This window comes from Lipophrys pholis (assembly GCF_963383615.2).
Source record: "Lipophrys pholis genome assembly, chromosome: 2".
Classification (NCBI taxonomy): Eukaryota; Metazoa; Chordata; class Actinopteri; order Blenniiformes; family Blenniidae; genus Lipophrys; species Lipophrys pholis.
In genome coordinates, this window is record NC_137636.1 from 10,525,545 (window position 1) to 10,543,175 (window position 17,631).

The 17,631-nt window shown below is 39.0% G+C and overlaps 1 protein-coding gene across 4 annotated transcripts in view; it reads right to left on the minus strand.

Annotated features, from left to right (window-relative positions):
* gpc6a (glypican 6a) overlaps positions 1 to 17,631 on the minus strand; it is a 131,579-nt gene that overhangs the window by 40,832 nt on the left and 73,116 nt on the right. For all 4 annotated transcript variants that reach the window (XM_080490178.1, XM_080490176.1, XM_080490179.1 and 1 more), the window contains one exon: positions 10,075 to 10,240. In XM_080490178.1, coding sequence (XP_080346304.1) covers positions 10,075 to 10,240 — 166 coding nt within the window. The remainder of the gene's footprint in view (positions 1 to 10,074; positions 10,241 to 17,631) is intronic.

Here is a 17,631-nt window from a genome sequence, read left to right on the forward strand (position 1 = left end):
AATTGTGTAATTCCAGTAGCTGTTTTGGGTTAACTTGATTCATACCTAATTGTATTGGGGGTATTATTTGCATGATATTTGTGTAAACAAGCTGTTGAACATGTTCTAATGGTGAAGTGGTTTTAATGTTTTAATTGTATCTGCCATTATTGGGGGTTTATATTGATTGAGCTTCATGCAAAGGTGAAAATGTTCACACGCTTCAGGTATCAACAAACAAACAATTGATCTGCATCACCATTCATCTATCTAGCTATTGACTGACACAGTCGGCTATATTGGCATGATTGTTTACTGCTGGCTTCATGGTGCAAACTCTTTTATTGCCTTCAGGCGGCATGCCCGGTTATTTTCTAATGGAAAGCTCTCTCTATTTCTCACGCAGGGATTTGGAGAGACTCCAGCAAACTACCTGCAGAGTCCCTTGAGGCTGCACGCAGCAGTCATTCGTGTGTGAATCTGACAAATCAATAACCTCAATGTAAACATGTTGAGAAACAAACAAAAAGCAGCTCTGATTATCAGCACAATTCTTTTGTATTAGTTTCTATAATTATCCAATTGCAAATTGGCTCCTTATACTTTTGGTCACTTCCACGTCAAATAAACATAGTTATGGTGACTCGTGCTGGAGAGATCAATAAGTGCAACCACAGCCACAGATGGTTCCTGTCACATGCTTCAAGATTCAACCTGTAAAATCTGTTAAATAATCTGTCTGTAAAATATTGGAGCTGCCTGGTTTCCAGTGATAGCATGGAAATGACTAATTTTGAAACACTAAGACGAATAACAATGACTACAAACATCTTCTTGCTCTTTTCACATTTTTTGCAAATTTGTTGATTAGAACTAATAAAGAACAATTACTTGATTTTTTTTTCTTTTTTTGAGGAATGAAAAAAAGTTAAATGCTGTTTTTGTGAGATGAAATGGATTAAAGTGCAGTTTTGATTCAACTTAATTAATCTCACTGTATGTGTGAGTCTGCATTGTTAATCATCTTTCTTGTACACTGCCTGTCAGCAGTATTACTCCCAAAGGAAATACATTAGATTTGATTTCATACCACGCAGGCATGTCTGACCCATTCTACTTGGCTTTAAACTAACTGGTGTGGAATCAATAGAAGAAGTCACGTCAAGCCAAAAGTAATGTAGAGTGCAGAATCTGTCAGATTTAATGTGTGTTTAAACTAATCTCATGTGACCCGCTATTTAAAATTTAAAGGAATATCACTACTATAATTATAAGTCAAGAATTTACTATTTGTCTTCAGTGACAAAGATGTCCAATAAAATCCCACTTACAGTTTGAATGTGTAGTCAAGCAGTAATTCCTATTTCAAAAATAAATGTATTGTAAAATCACCTAAACCATGTCAACTTGAGAATTTGGCTCGGCTGCAGGAATCCACTAATCATTTGTTGGCAATTTATTTCCGCAGCAATTGCCCTTCCAGTGTTGATATGAAATAATTGAGGCATAATTCTGCTGTACTGGAAATGATGAACATAATGCAAAGAAAATTGCAACCCAGTTCCCATAAATACAACTCGATCTGCCCAATGATTCAGAGCTGCAGCCATAAAAATTGAAAGAGTAACTTTCACCATCTGTCACTGCAAACTGGAGAAAATGTCTGCATACAAACACAACGTATCCGACAAGCGAAGTTGATGACACCCTTCATAAATTGCCAGACAACGGATTACTCCATCGCCAGTATTTCTGGACACGCTGGAGACAAATGTTAAAACAGTGTGATGAAAACACGAGACATTTTTCTCTAAACTGTAATGAACTGACCACAGATGTCCCAGGGAAAGTAGAATGCGTGCGTGGAAAATAAACTGTGCAATTCTTCATCACATGTCTGCACGGACGAGGATGAAGGTGATGCAGTAGGTTTGGGGATGTGCTACTGCATGTTCTATCAGAACTTGTGTGAAGTTCTAATCATCCAGGTCTCCCATTTAATCCAAAGACACAGACGCCGTTTGGTTCCTAAATTGTGCATGAGTGTGAGTGTATCTGGGTCTGTAGCCCTGTGATTGGCTGGCTTTGTGTCCAGATTGTATCTAATGTCAGCTGATGGGCGCTTCAGCCCTCACAACCCTGATGAGCAACTTTGATCATATGAGGATTATAAAAGTTTCATCCTCTCTAAAAGAATTGTAAATTCTGATTTTGAATCGAGGCTATGATGGACCGACCAGATTTAACCCCCAAAAAAGCAACGTCTCAATCACATTGGGTGTTTGGTGATGAGGTTTGTAGTGAAAGACACATTATTATATCAAACACAGCCATCGTGGCCAGTGAACAGTGTCTCATTTTGAAATAACAAAAGCACCTCTGCCACTGCATCTTTGATCGGGAGAGTAACTCCTCGACAGGAAGACAGCATTGCGTCACTGCACATGCTCGAGGACACGGCTGTTTGTTTACATGCTTTGGTATTTTGACAAGCTGAGAGAAAAACCACATTGAATTTGTTCAGTGAGAGATTGTGTCGCCTAAATTCGGCAGTAAATTTGACGTCGTGTCTGCTGCTGTCTCGTTTTAATTCTCCGTCTATCACTGCTTAAACCGTCATTTCTAGTCAGCACCTGCTATGAATCCATAGATGTGAAACAGCCCGTGACAAACAGACACATTCAAAGTGATTTTGCATCAATGCTGGCCTGTTTTCTTTCTCTTTTTAATCTAAATACATTCGCCAAATCACATGTCTTCAAGTGGTGTGATGCTAAATTAGGGAGTACTCCTTTTACAGTAATTAAGAACTAGGAGGCTTGCAGGTAATTTAAAAACATCCCATGCTCAATGAGTTTCCCACGGAGAAATGTGTAGAGCCACCGGTTAATATCTGTCTCAATAGACTGCTGTGAGTGCTCCTTGACGTTCCTTTGAAGAGCTCCGTGGGTAAAAACAGAGACATGCAACAACAGATGCATGTTTCTGCTGTGGTGGTCTGCAGTACAGCAGCACATTTATATACTAAAGCTTACAAAAACATGCCGACGTTTCATATGATTCACAGACAAAATAGTCAAGGATAAAAATTAAGAAAGAAGACTCCATGCAGGCCAGAAGATTTGACAGCGATCCAGTATCTTTCCTAAGATAAAAATTTAGACATTCAAGGAGAAGCTCATGTTCATGCTGATAACGCTCACGTCTGCATAAAATCCCTGCCAAAGCTATTGTGCAAAAAGACGTCAGTTTCCTCTAACATTTAAACTTTTTTTTTTATATAGGCTGCAGCTGCAGGAGTTCAAGCTGTTTCAAAAGACTTGGTTCCTTTCCAACATTAGCTGTCCATCTCTGGGGAGTCCCCACATGCACCAACAACAGGATCACAGCTCAATAACAGCATTGCAATCTCTTCATGACCCCCCCCGCCCCCAATTTCATTGGCTTTAAGTATGTCTGGATCACTTAAGTTCATCCACAGACACTAACAAGCTGGCAGTTCTGCAAACTTGAATGGTTTTCTAATTCACTTCTCTCTGCAGTTACAACATTAAGAAAGAGGAAGAAGATGTGAGCATTTTGTGAGAAAACTGATTTAGGCAATGCAGTTTAATGTATGACGGTAAAGCGGATGTAATGTTCATTGTGATGAATATCTCGGTGAATTAAAACCACTTTCAAGCGAAACAAGTAACATCAGGTCTGCAAATTGAATGTCACAAAGTACAAAAAAAGAAAAAAAGGCACGTATGCAGCTGCCCAAAGGGAGAAAATGTGAAATATGAAATCAGTGCTTTCAGGGATGGATAACAGTAAGTAGCAACGGAGCAAACAGGAGCACACTCTCTTCTCTGTGAGTTAGATGAGAGGACCGATGCTGTAATCGCCATTAAATATTAAGCCACTGCCGTCTAGCAATTAGGTTAGGTTAGCATGAGGAAAAAAACGAGAGCGAGAGAGACTTCTAATGCACGTCCACAAGTAAACAGTAAGCGGTCATTTTTTTCTATGCATTAAACAAATAAGCCATAATGCTTTAATTAGTGGGTTGTGGTGATGGTGCAGGGCAGATGGCCTTCAATGGAGATGCGCAAGCTATTTCCTCATTCCAGTGCGCACCCATGGAAATGATATCAATCTTTTCATCGCTCATTTATTGGTAAGAAAACTAATGAGCACACTTCTGAAACTTGTTGAAGTATCCCTTTAGGTGTGTGAGGCTTAATTAGGCCGCAGTATACAGTACATTAAAATGAACACTTGTGTAAAACACAATATGTGACGGTGAATAACAGTCTGCCTTCCAGTTATATGAAAATCCAGAAACAGCCATTGTTCCAGTGTGCAGACACTAGATTTAATTGAATAAAACATAGCTGGATATCGGCCTTGCTAAATCAGAATATCTTAAAAAAAAATAAATAAAAAAAGTTGATAAAGTGTGGCTGTGTAAGCACTCTGCGATATATAGAAAATAAGCATTTTGCTGATCCTGCACAGCCAGTAGCAATTAGAAGCAAAGAGCTTCTGGTTCCTGATGATGCCGAAGATATGGAGATCACTTCCACGTGGCTGATTGAGTCATCCAGCCGTCAACGTCACGACAGGCAGAAACCCACCAGCTCACTTGTTTGTTCCTGTCCTGTCTTACACTGAGACAATCACGCTTAGTTTTAATGTCTGTTTGTGTGTGTGCGTGCGCGCGTGCATGTGTGCAGCTCTTAAAAGTCTGTACTTTTATGTTTACTCAAAGGACATTGGATATATTGACGATAATATGAGTGATTAGGTGACTTCCGCACATACAGCCTCTGTAAACAACATATCAAAGACAAGATTGTGCAAATAATGTACCCATATCTCTAATTTAAAACAAAAGCCATGGACAGTTTTTCTTCATTGCCTTACAGATAATGCTTCTTAGAGGACAGGAGAAATAGTGGCTTGAATTTTTATGAACTGGGGAATTGTGGGAAGATCTTGTTACGTGGGTACACAATCCATGCAATTAAAAAGAAATGAGCAAATGAAATCAATGAGGATCACTTACACTGTGGTGTCAAAGGACTCAACAGAGGGCAACACAAGCCTATATCTTAATTAGGAGAAATAATATGTTCATGGGCAAAGTGCAGTGCACCAAGTACAGAAATGCAAAGGTCTTTAGAAATCATTCAATGTGAAAGAGTTAATTACTTCTAATGTAAATCTTTTGAAGTCCAGTAATTCATTGTAAAACTCCTGCCACATGTCAAAACATAATACGCCTTTCTGACCTTTGTGATTGCAGCCAATCACTGCTGACTAATGATTAAAGGGCAAAAACCAATTAGTGTCCCTATGCTTATGAATAATTAGATCTCTATAGTAACAGCTTTGTCTTTTATAACAACCCAAGCCAAAAAAAAAAAAAAAGAGAAGCGGATAAAGCTCCTGCAGCTGTTCCAAAACAAATGTGTGTCTCTGAAAATTAGCAATTCACTGCTAACAACATTAGCATTGCAGATAAGGATGAACTGTCTTGTAAAAGCACCAACAGCAGAGTTTCGGAGTTGTATGAGGCTGACCAACATGTGGCCTAAGACCCCCAGTAATAATGCATGTGGATTTACCACTTAAAATTCCTAGTTTAATTTCCAAAAACAACAAACTGGAGAAAAGCCAACACAGGCTATTTATTTCTAGAAAACTAAAGGTCAATTTTGTGTACTGACTGACTGAATTATTTTATCACAGTGTCGTTCAGCTAATATCATCACCACGGGCAGAATTAAAAAAATACCGCGGCTCAGTTTCAGTCACATTTGATTGTTTTGAGAGTTTAAGCTTATGATTATCTGACTGCATTGCTTATATAGCTGATTAGAAATTTTAAAACTGTATTAATCGATCAATTGAAAGCCAGGCCAAACAAACTAGTCTAACTCTGGGTGGGCTGGGTGGAGGATGTGATCATCCAAATTTAATAAAAAAATGTAATAAAAACATTGTTTTGCCACACAAAATGCAAGCTTATTAATGATAGTTTTCACTTACAATTTGGCTTTAACAGTCAGTGACAAGACAATTTGCAGAACGTGGTAGCAACATCCTTCAAAATGTTCACGCTCCAAGTACTTATTACCTGCCTAAATTTCAAAGCTTCACAAGTTTGACGTGCCTTAAGCTCAGATGGGAAGATTAGTGTTTGGGGAGACAGTTTATCAAGAAGTTAATTAATGCATGCCATTAATTTTTAACCACAAGTGGCTGAAATTATCATGTCGGACCGATGCGACTTTCCTGTCATAAACGGCGCTGATCACAGGGAAAGCCTGAAGAACTACAGCAGTGTTGGTACAACAGCATGTGTCCCATCTCTCTTTCTTTCTTTGTCTCCCCCCTCTCTGTCTCTCCGAGGGTATTTTAACAAGGTGCTGACAAGAAAAATGATAATGATGTGTCTGTCATGATGCAGAGCTGGGTAAATTTGTCATGATGGCAGGTGACTGATGGTGTGGTATAATCCAATGGCCACACTATGAATTCTTTCCACGAACATCTGAACACACAAGTCGCACACACACGCGCACAACCCACACACACACAGTCGGGACGCCTAAAGTCACTCAGCACTAGTATGAGCAGGTAAATCACATCCTCACTCAGGTTTATGCTCATTGTTCACTGACAGTCTGTCTTTTTACTGCCTGGAAGGGATGACATCTGTACAGTCACCTCAACAAAGTGAAAACTCCTCTACTGTAACTGTCACTTTAAATGTATGGCATGATGCTGTAATCACTCTTCTGCGTAGAAATATGTAGGTTGCATCGATGTATTCACCAAGGTCATTACTGTTTTAGTGTAGCACAGGAGCAGCGGCACGCTTGTTCTCGCCTGCTCGCAGTAGTCATAAAAGTCGCAGTGTGATGATGACGTCTTAATATCCAAACTGCTTATGTTTCTATGTGCGTGTGTATATCATCAGGGGCCGGATTTGTTGGATTGCCAAGTATTTACATCGCAATTCAAGCTTGTAAGCCCTCTTGATTGGCTTGATGTGACAGTGGAGCTTTTAAGTCATTATACTGCTGCAATATTACTGTTAAGTGATGATTTAATGCCTTTGGAAAACATTTAGAGGAGAGTTGGAAATGAAGTTAGCGTCTTCCAATGAACATTAACATGTTGCCCTAATGTGTTATTCCTTTGAGTCTCTGCTGCTGATTTGTTTTCTGATGTAACTTTGAAAGTGAAGCCACAACAGGATTTTGAGACAGGTGAAAAATGAAACAAGAAAAAAAAAGAATAAACACAAAATTGCCAAACATGTGCAGTATCCTGTACTGTAATGTAACAGGTTATTATTATTATTATTACTATTATTACGATTATTATTATCATTATTATTATTTATAGCCTATTTTCCCAGCCGATGACAGATAAACCGATTAGACAGTCCCTCTGGGATTAATAAAGTAATTCTATTCTATTCTATTCTATTCAGTTCACGCAGTGTTAGTGTTGTATCCCATTTTTATTAAAACATGTTTCAATTATTGAAGTATGTTATAGTGCAATGCAATGCAATGATTTGGCCTGTATGAGACTCTTAGTTCATCTCGAGGACATGTTTATTACATTTTCTGACGCTGTTGGAGTTTTAATATTTATCTAATGGCCTTTAAAAAAATCATATTCAGTCCCAGACTGTGTGAATACTCAAAATCTCCTTCAGTAAGCATGATAAAATTATTAAGGCTTATACATAACTATATATTTATAATATAGTAATATTTATTTTACCCACATTTCTTCAATACTTGAGATGATCTAAAATGACCTCGAAATAAGATATTTAATACACACGTGTCCTTTGCCTGGGTGAGATTCAAGCCTGTTCCATTAGAAAGCTTTACCTCATTTGACTCAGTGTACGACTGACATTAACCAGCAATAAAAATCAAAGAGATGAGAACTGCTTGGGATCCAGCTTGTTACATTTCGTCGGTATAAAAAAAGAAAAAAAAGCTTTCCTTTTTTTCCTGTCTTTTTCAACATTATTAAAGTCACCGTTGCTATATAGAACGCAGCAGATATTCCAGGCAGGTCTCTAATGACAGAAATAATTTTCTTTCAAGACAAGCCTGTAAACTAGCATGTATAACAACAAGGTTTCAAGAGTGTTTTACTTTAACATGATTAGCTATGTCCAAACCGATTTTTTTCTTTAATGTCTGCCATTAAAGAGAAAAACAACAACAAAGAAAACATTGTCAAAACCAGATTAGTGGATCACTATGTGCTGTAAATTTAAAAAAGTAATTGCGTTGATAAGTGGGCAGCTCCTCCAAGTATGTGTTTTATTTTCATGAAAATGTTTCAAATTTAAAAAAAAAAAAGGTATGTGTGCAGCTCCTGGTTTTGCAAAAATTTACAATGTAAGATTAAAGGACAAAACACACCCCAGAAAAAAAACCAACATTATATAAATCTATTCAAGAAAACTATTACTCAACAGAAGTGAACAGAAATCCACTATTTCCACTTTACAATCATCAAGTAGGTGTTTTCGTTAAATGAATTTACTGCAGCCAACAATGTTTGTCTTTTGACTTTTTCCCAATATTTTTCTTTTTCCTCCCGGACAGTTGAATATAAAAAACAAAGTAAAAACACCTCAAGTGTTCTTTCTCATGCAGTTTTACCAATCAATACCATCAATGGTAGCATTTAAGCATGAGACAAGAAGACAGGTAAATCAATGAGGTTCTTATACAAAATACAGCTTCTGCCGCTGAGCTAACCTTCTCTAATAAAAGATGATTTGCAAAGATGACAATGTTTTTGTACTGGCCCAATCCATAACATTTCTAGAACTAAAAGACGCTTCAATGGTGCAAGCAGAGGTACATTCAGAAGTTGTCTCTAAAAAGCAAATCAATATTTCTTGTGAGCTGCATGGTAAGCAAATTGAAGTTGTTTAGAAACAGATAATGAATGCAAAATGTCAGTAACATCAAATACCAGCCTTTCATGGTGAAAATAAACATCTCTTGGGTTATATATTTCTAATTATAATACCCTAAAAAAACCAGTTTCTACCAGTAAAAAAAAAAATGCAAGAAAAAAAATAGCCGCCTGTACAAAAATGCTTCAAAATGTGAAAAAAAAATTCACTTTTTCTACACCCCAAGGGTGTTTTGGTCTAACCAGATTCATCATTCTGTTGCAACAACAGCTTTTCCCATTACTGTCAGGCACATTGTCCCTTTGCGGCAATAGATTTGCCTCTTCACAACCGAACAAGACACTAACTTTTTAACACATGTCATAAAGCTGTGCGACATCTCATTCAGTGCGCAGGGGCCCGTGTTGATCTGAGACTTCAGACGTGCCATTGGAGAGAACAAACGGTACGTCATCTGATGGTTTCTCGAATGACAGGCCTGTCACAAAGCAGGCAAATGCTTAGAAGTGCAGTTCATTTGACACTCAGTCTTCAGGGATGTCTCTTAAAAATGTTGCCCCACTTTAAAAAAAACAAAAAAAAAAACAACTGTTAGCGTGGGTGGCAGTGTGGGATTGGGGTACATAACAAATAAAGCATCGGACTACAAAAGATCCAGAGGGAACGCTCCATGTGACTCCTTGGTATCCATTTAACAGGAGAGCTTACAGCAGCCAGCTACTTACAGCTGAACTGAAGTGCTATATTACTCACCAAGCTCAGCTGGAAACACTATAGAAAATGTGTTTGCCTAGGATCTGCTCTCCTTTATCAATCCCAAACAGCAGGGACCAGAGCTTTAAGCACCATGCCAGGGTTCCAGCAATAGCAAACAACATTTCAGACAGAAAAAAAAAAATAAAAAAGGGAGAAATGGTTGCACAAATAAGATTTTAGTTTTGTCTCTGTAAATCCTTTAAGGCTGAATCTAACACTACGCAGCCTACTGAAGTCCCACTGAGACTACACAAAGAAGACACGGCCTGAGAAAAGAAACATCAAGACTTAGAAATACAAGTTCAAGTTTGCACATAGAGAGGGACACCTACAGAGAAAGCATGAGAAAGAGGTGCAAGGACAAGAACACTTGATTTGGATCTTACCGATGAAGAGGTTCCATTCAGCGTCCAGGTCTGCCTGGTTTGCCAGACACCCCCTCATGACATTGTGACAGTAGTTGTGACAGGGTTTCAGTCCAGGCATGCCTCGGCAGTACGGACAGTACAGCATCTTGGTCAAGGCTCTGACACACGCTGGCACTATATTCACCTACAAAGCAAAGAAACGCTATTCAGTCATATTTACAAGCTCATTAAACAATAGTACTATTAGGATACGATGCACAATCTGCCCAAATAAAACCAAAACTGAAATGCGGCACACCTCAAGTGAGTTGACCATATTTCCCCCCCAAAACATTATGGAGTTTTCACAGAAACCGCTGCATGCCCCAGCATCAATACTACGGAATGTGATTCCCCGTTGCAACATCAGGTTGGAGGGGAGTTGGACAGATTTCAACTTTTGACAAACATCTCAGCACTTGATCAGCTCCTCGGAGGCTTGAAATATGAAAACCCACCAGATAGAACTTTATGACAAGACAAGGTTTACAACTCTGTCCATCTCTATTTCATTTGAAGGCTGCGCCTTTTGTTGTTGGGCCATGTCACTGTACGGGCTTGAGTGAAAGTGACAGGATTCTCACATCTGCTTCCCCTCAGAGGTGGGGATGCAGAACGAAGAGTACATCTGATAATTGGCCTGTCAGCCTCTGTATTCATGCTTGACTTTAGATTTTGTCCAGCAAACACTCTGGAGGCTGCTGGTGTGTGTGTATGTGCAGAGAAGTTTGTAGATCGGTCAGTGAGGCTGCAGACATAACACCTTTTATATAAGCATAGCTGTAGCAAAGAAAACAATGCATCCGTCACTGAACAAATCAGGTCAGCAAAGAAAAGACAAAACAACTTCGAGAGCTTCAGTAATATCAAATCTAAACATTTAAAATATGTCATTTTACTCTAATCTAATCAAATCTTTTTCTTTTTTTTCTAGATAATCCATGCTCTTGTCAATAGATATTGTTGAAACAATGAAAAAAGAAACATGCTGAGACTGACAGCTCAAAGCCTGGTAGTAAAAGTGCATTGCAGATGAAACAAAGGGGGGAAAAAAAAAAGAAGGATGAAAGTGAGAGAAAACAGAGAAGGAATAAAAGACACGTTAGTGCACTTTCGTGAAGCCATGGCAACATCTGAGGCTAAGCTATGACACTGGATCCACCTCCAATCTTCTCTTCAGTCTCTTTCTAACATTACAGTTTGTCTTTGATTTTCCCGATGCGATGACCACACCACCTGCGCGTTCCAGAGAGAGAAAGACGGGATGATGAGATAAAATGAGGCTGAACACGGAGAGGGGGGAAGGTAGAGATGAGCTCTATTAATGCATTTGCATCAACTGCTGCTTTGGCACCACGTGACAAGGATCAAATGAAGCATCTCTGACATTTGCAATCTGCCACTGACATCACGCAAAGTCTTGTAAGAAGGCCGTTAAACCAGGTTGCTAGCTGTTAGTTGTACCGATGCATGTCAGCTGCTGTCGCATGTTCTTGTAAATTGTTTACGTCTCTCTGGGAGTGTAGTCAACATATGGAAATGTTTCACAAACAAGGCTCATATGATTGAAGACATTTTGCAGCTGGCATGCATGAAAACTACCCAAGAAGCTGCTTTCTATGGCATCACAGTAAATAAAATCAAGAGATTGTGTCATGATAATCTATGTGGGTATGCACGTGTGGCTTGTTTATAGATATTGGTGGGGAGCTCAACCCGACCGCACACTAAACCATATTTTATGGGCTGAATGTGGGTGAGGTTACTATAAGTTCAGAATAAGACAATGTATTGTTTTCATAAGGCATGCAAACAAAGGGGAACGAAGGATGTATAGCATGTCTGATATCAACTTGATTGTCTCATGCTTTTTTGTCTCTGTCCTATCTTTTCACCTTATTATCCTCTAAACCCCATAAGTACAAGAGACAAGCCTCCTCAGTCTAGTGTTGCAGAGTTTTTTTCCCCAAGGGAGTTTTTCCTCTTCAATGTTCCGCCTATGCAAACAACGCCGTGAGATGGCTGTGTTGTAATTGGTGCTATATGAATACTAGGTGAGGATTATGGTCGGGCAAATAATATTCATGGCTGAGCTTTGATGAAACCTAAAACCTACAGGAAATGAATGAAAGCCAGAGTAGTGTGTGTGTGTTTGTGTGCGTGCGTGCAATCAATAAATCTCAATTTCATTTTTCTTTTTTTTATTCCTGTTTTTTATGTGGACCTATTATAGGGATTTCATGGCTTTAAATGTGTGTACATACTTAAAAAAGCACTGAACAAAAGTTCCCTTATAATGCTAAATAAGACCCCTTAAAATGAAAAGTTGCTCATTTCCACCCAAATACAAATGTATTGATTTTGACCTCAAATTACATTAACAAAATTGTTTGGAGTGCTATTAATTCAACAAACTGGTAAACTGCCTATAATAAGCAAATTTGGACTGTTTGCTGTCCCTATCCTTAGTTGTATAACATCATTTCTACATCTTGTGACTCACTGGCAATGCTGGAGGGAGCCGAGAAGAAAAAAAAAAAAAAAAAAGAGAAGAAAAAGAAGCGCAAACAGTGACAGAACAGGCTGTGGAGAGAGCCAAACACGCTGCCAAAGATGCAGAGCAACAAACACCAAGAAAACAGAGAGACGGATACAGATGAAACAGACGGAGAGAAAACCGGACAAGACACAAGCAGACAAACAGAAGGAACAGACAGGTGCTGTCGCCACATTTGGACGAAGAAACTGAACCAAATACATGCCAATCACAATGTTTGCTTGGGAGAGAAGAGCCTCGTGTTTACCCAAAAAAATCAGAAAGCCAAAGCATAACAGAAATATGTACAGTATGTATAGAATAGAATTGTAGGGCGGAGAAGATATATATGGATCCAATTCAACCTGCATCCGAGAACCTCACGGGTATTGATTAAATGCAACTTTTTGCTATCACCCTATTTGAATCATATTAATCCACAGGCCAATATGAGTTTAAATATATTTCCGAAGTGAGAGGGAGAAAGTGTCCCTTTCTTTTCTCAGTTCAGCTGAGTGCAGTCATTGCACCTGAGCAACTACTTTGAATCCAGTTTAAAACACAATCATAAAACAAAAACAAGTTGGCAGCATGACTTTGGAATACACTCACCTAATAAATTCAGTCTTATTGCTATTACATAAGTGATGGTAACATTAAAGAGGAAGTTAATGAAACTGTGCACGGTATCATGTTCTCAACATCAGCAAACAGCTGCAAATGTGTTTTCATTCACAGTAAAGCCAATGTAAATCAAATGTGTACACTAACGTATAGCATTTATTGATAACAAACATATTAAAATGCTCAGAGATTAATCTGTTTCTGTCCTTTCAATTGCAGTTGGCCCAGTTTCCCAACAGTTTAATGACATTTCTTAACTATAGACCGGTTCCTGCTCCACAGTAGATATTGTACGTTTTCAGGGCAACAAAAGACGATATTTCACATTGCAAATGGTGGAAAGTGTTTTAAGTTACCCTTGAGCTTTTTGAGCATTTGGAAAATGTGCATGAAAATGGTGTCTCCTAACACAATTATCTTATAGGGACTTAAACTCATTGCAGTCACTGTGCCCAGCAGTCATTGGGTGCCCTGGATGAAGGCTAATCTGATAATCTTGTTAGCACTTATTTACAGTTGAGCATGTGAAATAATTCACAGCAGGCTGAGGGTAGAACTGGGAAGCGAGATGCTACAGATCCAGAGTAAGATTAATGCACTAATCTACTCATCTGATGTCTAAGTGCTATGATAACACTGCACGGAGAGCGTGTGTTTGCGTGCGACGTGCACACGGTGTGAGTGAATTTTTCATGACTGGAGAATTCCAATATCACAAGTGGCAAAATTGAATCTGCATTATAAATACTCTTCGCACAGACAAATTGGAAATCAGTGTCAAAGCCTTTTATTGCAAAATATATTTGGTGGACACTTACATTTTTACAAATCTATATAATTTTGAGTTATATATATTTTTTTAAATGTAAAGCCTTTGACTTGTGTTGTATAAGAACCTTTACAAATACCTGAGCGATTGCACATGAGAAATAAGAGTGGAGTGAAGCATAAACAGCCTCATTAGCCTGCTGCTCGAAAAGGCCATCTCGAAAATGTGGTCAGCTCCTGGTGTGAGCATAAAGTTTATTGAGGATAAAAAAGTAATGTTAGAAATGCAGTGAGGCTGGGCAGTAATAAGGCAAGCCTCAAGTGCTTCTAATTGCATCCCATAAAGGCTACAGTCAAGAGCTATTACAATCTCTTGAATTCAATATCAGTATTAATGCATTTTATTACAAAATCATCACAATAAAAATCCAAGACTTAGAATTGTAATGTGACACAACTGTACGAGACTCTTCGAAGACGCCGCCTTGTCTATCCGACAAGGTGTTGTCAGGCACATATGGCGTGAACTCCCTTTAGGGCCAACAGAGAGGGAAGAGCATCGACGATGGAAATTGCTTTGTGCCACCCAGTAATGAAGTTGTGAGAAATGACAATGACTTTGCAAGCTACCAAGGCCAATCAAGGGGAACACTGGTGGGACAGTGAGACTGTCGCCAAAAAATTGTCTCAATAGTTCTGTCATAATTATTGTGACAGGTTGCGTTACTTCGCACTGATTGGACATGGATGTAAGTGTGCTTTGCTGCCCCAGCGTCCCCACTCAATTCCACAGCTATTAGTGTCAATGGCAATATGAGTGATCTGTCAGTGTGCAAATCAGACGGCCATCTGCTACCAAGAGAAACATGTGGCTGCTGCCACAAATCGGTGGAAAACTTTACTTAAGGTCTTATAGCTTCTCAATCTCAACCCATGAGTGTCAATATAGGATGTCCTATAAATATATCGGATAAAAAACTGATATGATCATAGATATACTTTGTGTAAAACAGCTTGTGTCTTTAGATGAGCCTTCAAACTAAAAAAATTAAAAAATAAAATAAAATAAAATCAACATATAGGTCAACTGAATACATGGTTGTTTGTTTAATAGATCAAATCACACCTTACCCGAGCGAGCTCAACTATTCTGAGAAACTACGCTGAAGCTGACAATATAAAGTTAGAGATTTTATTACATGTTTGACCAAGAAGTTAGATCGTTCTCACAAATACAGACATCACTTTGACTGAGCCCAGATTAACTGAGGAATTTTTCATAGAAATTGTTTAAAAAAAAAAAAGGCTGAGAAATACATAAAAAGCTTTTCTACATTAAACACGTGTCTGTTTAAAACAAGGTAGAAACTAAAATGAGATAGGATAAAAATGAGAGAGACTTTATTGCATAATTCCAGTAATTTATTGCTGAAAAGATATCCAAACTCTTCCAACTCAGACCAAACTAATAAATCTTAAATTTCAATTTCAAAAATGTATTATCATGACAGGCAACGGTATAATTTCATCTAATACGTCACAGAGTTCCTGGCAAACATGTGAAACCACCTTGACTGTTCAGGCCTAGCAACCTGCCTCTTAAAGATTTCCTTTAACAGTGAAGGTGATCTGACCTCAAACAAACAGCTTTAGTTACCCAAACAAAGACAAACTAAAATAAAAATGGTGCCTGAGCAGTGAATGCTAATATGATCCATTAAAAATGATGACAGATGCCCCACATTATTGTTTAGCATTGAAAAGCCTCAACCAACAACTAATCGCTAAGAAAAACAAACAATAAAGCTGAGATGTTTGGAAGATGTTCTGGCAGAGAAAAATCACTTTGCATGCAGTGTTTACATTTGCAAATGGAAAAAGCAAACATGCCATCCATAATACTTCTATGCCCTCTTTGTCCTGGGAAAAGGTAAAGCTGAGTTTGGAGCCTGTCTCGTGCCACCAGTTCATCACAGGGCCAACACAGAGAAAATTCCCCATGCATTATATATATTTACATTGGCAGTTTTTTTTTTTTTTTGGCACCACCAGTTTACCTCGAGTGCAGGTATTTATGTTGAAGGAAGGAAGCTGGAATGAGACGACGAAAAAGCAAAGCATACAGAGAAACGCCCCTGGATGGATTAAATCCCAAACTTTCTCACTGTGAGGTGACGACTGTACTTGAGGCAAATCAGTCACTTGATAAATACCAAATCTCCAAGAGCTGCAATCGGAAAACTTGTGACAATTTGTAGTGATGGCCAAAGTCAAATTCCATGTCCGGTAATTTTTTCAGTGCAAATCGAGACCTTGTTGGATGAGATTAGGGTGATTCAATTTAGTGCTAACGACTGTCACAAGTAAATAGTTTCCACCGGGGCGACTTTGGGTCAGTTAGTAGATTGAATTGTCTCTTAATTGGAACGTTGCAGGTTTGACCTCCCATGTGTTGAAGATTTCTTGAGCAAGACACTAAACCCCAAACTGCTTGCAGATGGATGGAAGGACTGAGGGGCTGTCCACACAATTCTTTTTTTTCTTTCTAAGAAAGATGGAGTTGACGTATTGTTTTGGCTCGTATGGACTGGGCCCCGAGTGCATTGCATAGTGTGTGAATGTGTGCATGAGTGGGCGGGTGAATGTGCTTTGGGGACTGTTAAATGAGAGGAAAAAGCATTAAATAAACGAATTCCATTTACTATTCTTCAATCACAGTGCCTGACTGAATACCTGCTGTTCGTGAGATAATGTGCCATTCAAGGAGCATTTATAGAGCATCCCAACTATATCAAAGAATGAATTCCAAGCATGTAGCGAAGGAACATATATTGCTGTGCAAGGTGACTACGTCCAAAGACACGGACAATGGCCAAACTAAAATCAGACAATGTCTTTGCATATAACAGGAAAAAAAGCCATGAAGGTTTTTGGTCACTGCTTCAGCACAGAAGTTGTCACTGGAAATAAAACATGGTCTGCAGCACTTTGTACTTTCACTAATCACACCTCTTTTCTGTGCTTTTGCATGAACTTTAGTTTCCCTCCCCTTCAGCATGTTAAATATAAGATAGAGCCAAGACAATTCCAGAGGGGCTGCACTAAAATCAGATGCTGTCAAATCAATGAATGTCCCAGACTGACAGAATAATCCACATGTGAGCAGCTGTGCCTCAAAGAAACAACGCAGAGGTACTTGGTGGGCCCCTGCGACCCAACGAGTCAGCTCAAGTGTCTGTCTTTGTTGAGGCATGGGATTGCCTGCTGATCTACCCTGACATGTACAATGTCATGTGGCATGTCTGGAGCAGCAGTTGGGACTGTTTCTTTAATTCACCCCGACAAGTGCAAACACATTAAAAGCCAAGCCATGGCTTGCTCCATGACTCAGCACAGTGTAACATCAGCCATCCACCTTCTCTGGTGGGCACAATACCTTCACACACTGCATTGTCATCCACCTGTCGTGGTGCCTCCTGGATTAAAACGTAGCACTCACCCTCTGTCGGTCTGACTCCAAAGGTCTACAGCCCAGCCTTGATGTCGGGGGCAAACACATCTCATGTGGCTGCCAAGAAACCTCTGGACAAATGTCACAACATTGATGC